Genomic DNA, 5,938 nt, shown 5'->3' on the forward strand with positions numbered 1-5,938 from the left:
CTCCTCTATCCCCGTGCAGGGTGTCAGGGGCTCCTCTATCCCCGTGCAGGTGTCAAGGGACTCCTCTAGCAGGCACTGCTTGCTGGTGGGATCTTCACCCTTCTGTACCTGGCCTTGAGGTTTGCTCTCACACAAAGGATCCTCCCCTACTCTACCCATCGAGACTGGGAAGAAGGCAGTGCAACTTCCTCACCATACCCTGTTCTCCTGTAAGCCTGCAATGACTCTTTCTTGACCCCACTGCCCAGGAACCTCATCTCTACAGCTTCTTCATCAAGCAGACTTAAGCTTCTACTGCAGGGCCTTCCTATGGCTGCCCACAGGCACAGCTTACACAGGCCTACCCCTGCCATGGGATGTAAGCAAGGCTACCCCACCTGGCCTTATGCTTCTCCTCTCACTTCCCACACTCAATACTGAGGATGCTCCGGAAGTATCCATGCCTAGCAGGTGCAGAGGCAGGGTGCCTAAGACCAGAAGCAGGGATGCAGCTGACTTGATAGACAAGTGTGATGGAGGCTGGGGACTTTTCTAGCCTGTGAGGTGAGAGTTGCTCAGCAGCCGTGCATTTGTTGTTGCCGCTGTAGGACTCTGAGCTGTGTGCTACTGTGGCTGACACACAGGAGATGCTCACTGAACACTTACTGAAGGGGAAGGGTAAAGAAATGGCAATTCCAGGCTGGAGAGATAGCTCGGCGGTTAACAGCACTGACTGCTCTTCCAAAGGTCCTGAGTTCAAATCCCAGCAACCACATGGTGGTTCACAACCATCTGTAATGGGGAACCGATGCACTCTTCTGGTGTGTGTCTAAATTCAGAGACAGTGTACTCATATAAATAAAAATAAATAAATCTTTAAAAAAAAAGATATAATAATAAATAAAACCTTTGAAGCCGGGCAGTGGTGGTGCATGCCTTTAATCCCAGCACTTGGGAGGCAAAGGCAGGTGGATTTCTGAGTTTGAGGCCAGCCTGGTCTACAGAGTGAGTGCCAGAGCTACACAGAGAAACCCTGTCTCGAAAAACCAAAACAAACAAAACAAAACAAAAAAAAATGCTTTGGGCCAGTGGCTAACAACCATCTGTACAGCTACAGTGTACTCATATACATAAAATAAAATAAATAAATCTTAAAAAAAAAAAAAAAAAGGCAATTCCTTTCTCATCTCTGTAGCTAGGTCCCTACAATGGAAAAGACCAGAGGACAACAGGGAGACCACAGGGAAGGCTGTCTGGGGGCTCTCAGGGTTCCTGATGGTGCTCCAGGTACCAAAGTGGAGGGTCTAGGCAGGACACTCAGACAACAGCTCTGCTCTAACAGTGACAAGGTACTTAGGGAGCTTTGGGCCAATCTGCCATGTGGAGGACCATGGGTTGTGTGTGTTTGGGTAATGGGGGGAGATGTAGACCTTGCACCCGGCAAGCTCTCCCTGAAGCCAGAGCCTGGCAGATATGTTCTGTAGCCTCTTCAATTCCAAGACCACATCTGAAGAGCAAAAGTAATATCAAAAATTTAATTCCACATTACAGGCTAACTAGGCCTCCAGTCTGCCTCCTATCAGCACTGGTCAGTTCAGCTCCACTATGGCTACTCCCACCCCCTCTGCTCCTGATCCTAGACACGGTCCACACTTGCTGGGCATGGGCAGTTCTAGAACATTCTTAGTACTGAGTGTAGGGAGGCCAACTGGCAATTTTTACATATAGAAATTGTTCTCATTTCTTTTCATGAAGGAAGCTTCTGAGCCCTACATTTCAGGAGACGCATCGTGAAGCCCTTGGCTGTGAGCAACCAAATTAAGAAAATCACTTTCTGACTAATTTCTTGGTCCTAACAAACATTCGATGGCATAGTGGGGAGGTGGTGCTTACCTTTCAGCATGAAAGCTATTAAGGATGAGTAGTAACTGGGGATTTTCCTGAGGACAAATCTCAGCAGAATCAACATACTTAAAACACAGTGTGCAGGCTGGGGATGTGGTTTAGTGGAGGACTGCTTGCCTAGTATGTACAAGGCCCTGAGTTCAAATCCTAGTACTACAAAATTAATTCATTAATTTAATTTAAAAGGATGGAGCCTGATGCTGGGCACGGTGGGGCATGACTAGGAGACAGGTGAATTTCTATAAATTCAAGGCCAGTCTACATAAATGGATTGCTTGACAGTAACAGCTACAGAGAGAGGGCCTTATCTCAACACAAGAGTCTACAAAGCTATGTTAGAGACACATAGTGGTATCAGCACAGTGATGCTCTGGGGCAAGGAGAGGAAATACTCAGGTGGGGGGTGGCGGGGGAACACATACCCTCACCACACCAGTGCTCCAAAGCCAGGGTTGCACACAAATGTGGTGAGAAACTGGGATTCCCTGAGAAGCCAGAGGAGCACATGAGTAATGTCTATAGACATGCAGGAATGAATAAACCACAGGTGATAAAAATAAATACACAGGCCAAGGAAAAACAACAGATACTATATACAAAAGCCAGAGAGCCACATGATCTAGATAATGCATACCGCCCCATTTACATTCAACACACACTCAAACATATAAATCTGCTGATAAGACTGGGTATTGTTGCTGTCTGCCTGGAGCTTGGCTCCCATCTGAACCCATAGGACAAATGGACATGAGATTCCCAGGTAGAGATAGCTTGCAAGCATCAGGACTCACAATGGCACTCTGGAGCAGGAAATTCTGCACAGGAAGACCCTAGAGATCTGCTGATTCAAGCCAGGTCTAATACACCTGGCATATGCTAGGGCCTAGGCTGTGCAGGTGCCAAGGCCCTTCTGGATCTGTTGCTCAGATGGGAACCCTACAGTCACACTGTGGACCAGTTGCTTCCCTTCCTGCCACCATCTGTCACTCTTATGCAGCTGCCACGGGGGGCTAAACTACAAGCATCTGGCAAGCTAACTGTAAGCTTTTTAAGAAAATAGAAAAGCATGGTCTTGAGAAGTCTTGTATGATGATGGTGGACTTGGAAGCACACAAATAGCTAGGTAGCTCCGAGTAGTGACGCTCCAGATACCCCAGGGGACTCAGGTCACAGGCAGGCCAAAGATCACTTGTTATCAGCTGGGATGAGCTGTAAACCCTCTGTCCAAACATCAGGAGTATATTCCAAGACATAGCATTCTTCCTACCCATGGGATGCTTCAGACCCCTGGAAATTTAGATGACAGATATGGGGCCTAGATTTAAACCTGTGCCCGGGTGCTAGCCTAGATGTACATGGCTTGACTCCAGTGCCAGCTGCTTCAACTCTCATGGTTCCGAGCACTGCCAGCAGGTTCTGGTACTGGAGCCCTCTATAGAGATGGCTTACTTCCCAGTGTCCAACAAAGTCCTGGCCACAGAGCCATTCTAAGGAGCATCAGGGCATTCCACAGGGGAAGGTGACAGAGAAGGCCTGTCCATCAAACTAGGAGCATCACAATCATTCTCAAGGGCTGCTGTCCTCAGTGCTCAGGTGTAAACAAGGCTGCTCAAATCCCATCATGAAAGGTCCCTTTTGATGGCCATTTACAGGAGTCACCTCTCCAAAGTGTCCGTAGCCTCTATGTTCAAAGGCCCCAATACTGGATATTTTCAGTCAAACCCATGCTGGAAGTGGAGCAAGGTCTGATGAGTCTTGGCTTTCTACACCTCAGGTGGACAATGGAAGAGATGATGTTGGGGAAAGGGGGGAATTACAGATGGAGAGAGAAGAAGCCAGGCCCCTCCTCCAGCCAAGGCAGGTAGCCCCACCCTTGCTCGGGCCTCTGAAAGGGCTACTGAGCCTGAGCTGCTGGCCCAATTCTTCCTTGCTTTCTTTCCAGTATCCAGGAATCCCAGGGTAGACACCAGGGTTGGGAGAGCTGCTCCAATAGGCCCCACTGGGTAACTAATGGGTTAATTACATACCTCCATAAAAAGCTACTGTGATTTAGAGAGTGAACTAGGCAGGCCCTAACTGGCAGTAAACCAGGGCTGCAGGGATGAGGCAGGCGGAGTCCCAGCCACAACCCTCCAATGAGCCAAAACGCCTATAAATCTGCAGAAATGGCTTTTATGAAGCTCTGGGTTTTATGGTGTCATTAATGTTTCTCTTGATATTTAAGGGAAAATGAAGCCATGAGGTGGTGCAGGAGCTGCTCTGGTCAGTGCTAGGGCCACTCTACAAACTCAGGTAGATGAGGGACTTGCCTGCACCCGAGGTCAGGCCCCTAGTAGACCTCACTAAGCATGTGTCAAGTCCCTCCGGTAGACCTGGATATGCCTGCCCATACAGGGATGTTTGCAGTATGAGCCTGCTGAATGCCATCTTGCCCCAATGGGGCTCTCCATGGGCCACAAGCCCACCATTTGGGCATACATTCATCTCCCCACAGTCTCTGTACACAGTAGCTTTGGACCTCTCATTTTTATAGCCTAAGGCCCAGCCCTTTCAGCAGGTAGATGGGGCTGAGAGCTGGAATATGGCTGCTCCCACACCACAGGCATCTTTGACAGCAAAGACCCTTGGTCCCTAGCCAGACCTGCTCACCTTATTAGCAGATCTGGGGCCCCTCACTTCCTGGCACCCTGCTCACCTGCACAGGAACCCACTTCAGGTTCCTCACCAAAGTCCTGGAAACTGTCTTATGTGTGTGTCCCAAGCTCAGTGCCTGCCAGGAAGCTGCTGAGATCAGAATGAACCAGGATTCTAAAGGGGAAGATTCCAGGGTGGTGGGACCCTCTAGGCCCTGGAGCTGTGAGGCAGCTTTGGGCCCTGAGGCAAAGACAAAGAAAGCAAAGGAGGGAGGGGCTGGAGACTTACTGAGTAGCCTCTCCCAGAAACCGCCTGTGCCGAGCTCTGTGGGAAAAGGAAAAAGACAGTCAGTGGCAGGCTAGGCCCCAGCCAGCCCAGCAGACAGGCAACAGACCCTAAGGCCAGTAAGGGGGGGGGGGGAGGACACGGGATGAGCATAGTCTTCTCCTGCAGCAGAGAGCTTCTGGAGCCACCTCTGATGTAGTAGTCTCCCTTCTGATTTAGCCAAGTCAGCGGTTACTGCAACAGCTCTGGGTGGCCCTGCAGGGATGCCCTTGACCTATCCACAGCTCCTTTAGGACTAGGATGCTAACTAGAACTGTCCCCCAAAGTGCAGCAGGCAGACCCTGGCTGATCTTTCAGCACTTCTGCTGGAGCCCACAGGGAGGCCCTTCTGGAGGACGGTGAGGGCAGGAGCCCTAAAGGCCAGCAACCATAGCGGAGGCTGGCATGAGGGTTAGCCAACAGCCATAACGGGGGCTGGCATGAGGGTTAGCCAACAACCATAGCGGAGGCTGGCGTGAGGAGCCAGGAACAGCTCAAGCTGCCAGGGGTTCCAAAGCTCCAAAGATAGGCCACAGAGCAGGTTCAATCATGTGTGTGTGCACATGCAGCACAGACCATGGAAGGACGGGGTAGGGGTGGGGGCCAAGGAGAGGCTGAGCTCCTGCAAAGTGATAGTGGGGGTCAGGTGGCAGGGGAACTTCATGATGATGGGGAAACAGAGTCAGCAAGAGGAAATGGATGCTAGTAGGCAGAGCTACAATCCTCCCTTCCTTCAGAGCCATCAATCCCTGATATCCTTTCCTACAGACTACTGACAGGGCAGGGCCTAGGGTCACTGCTTGGAAGGCGGAGCCCACCCAAACCTACCCGTTTGGGTCCCACCTGCCAGCCACAGGCAGCTGATGGTGTGGGGGTGGGGCATAATTGGTGAGTTCTCAGCTTCACGTCAGAATGTGTTCAGAATGCAGCTTCATTCATCCTGGGCCGCAATTAGAGTGCTAACTAGGGCAGCCCTGCGGCCCCAGACAATTACCAGCCTATTTTCCCATCTTGCGGCAACAAGATCAGGAGCCTGGCAATTATGCCTCCCTCTGCGGCAGCAGGCTGCACCCCCACTCCCCTATTTAAATGATAA

General features: G+C 50.7%; 1 protein-coding gene across 7 annotated transcripts in view; it reads right to left on the bottom strand.

Moving 5' to 3' along the window:
- Positions 1-5,938, bottom strand: part of Fbrsl1 (fibrosin like 1) — a 93,121-nt gene that overhangs the window by 54,290 nt on the left and 32,893 nt on the right. For all 7 annotated transcript variants that reach the window (XM_031337323.1, XM_031337324.1, XM_031337327.1 and 4 more), the window contains exon 4: positions 4,807-4,842. In XM_031337323.1, coding sequence (XP_031193183.1) covers positions 4,807-4,842 — 36 coding nt within the window. The remainder of the gene's footprint in view (positions 1-4,806; positions 4,843-5,938) is intronic.

The sequence above is a fragment of the Mastomys coucha genome, unplaced genomic scaffold, assembly GCF_008632895.1.
Source record: "Mastomys coucha isolate ucsf_1 unplaced genomic scaffold, UCSF_Mcou_1 pScaffold22, whole genome shotgun sequence".
Classification (NCBI taxonomy): Eukaryota; Metazoa; Chordata; class Mammalia; order Rodentia; family Muridae; genus Mastomys; species Mastomys coucha.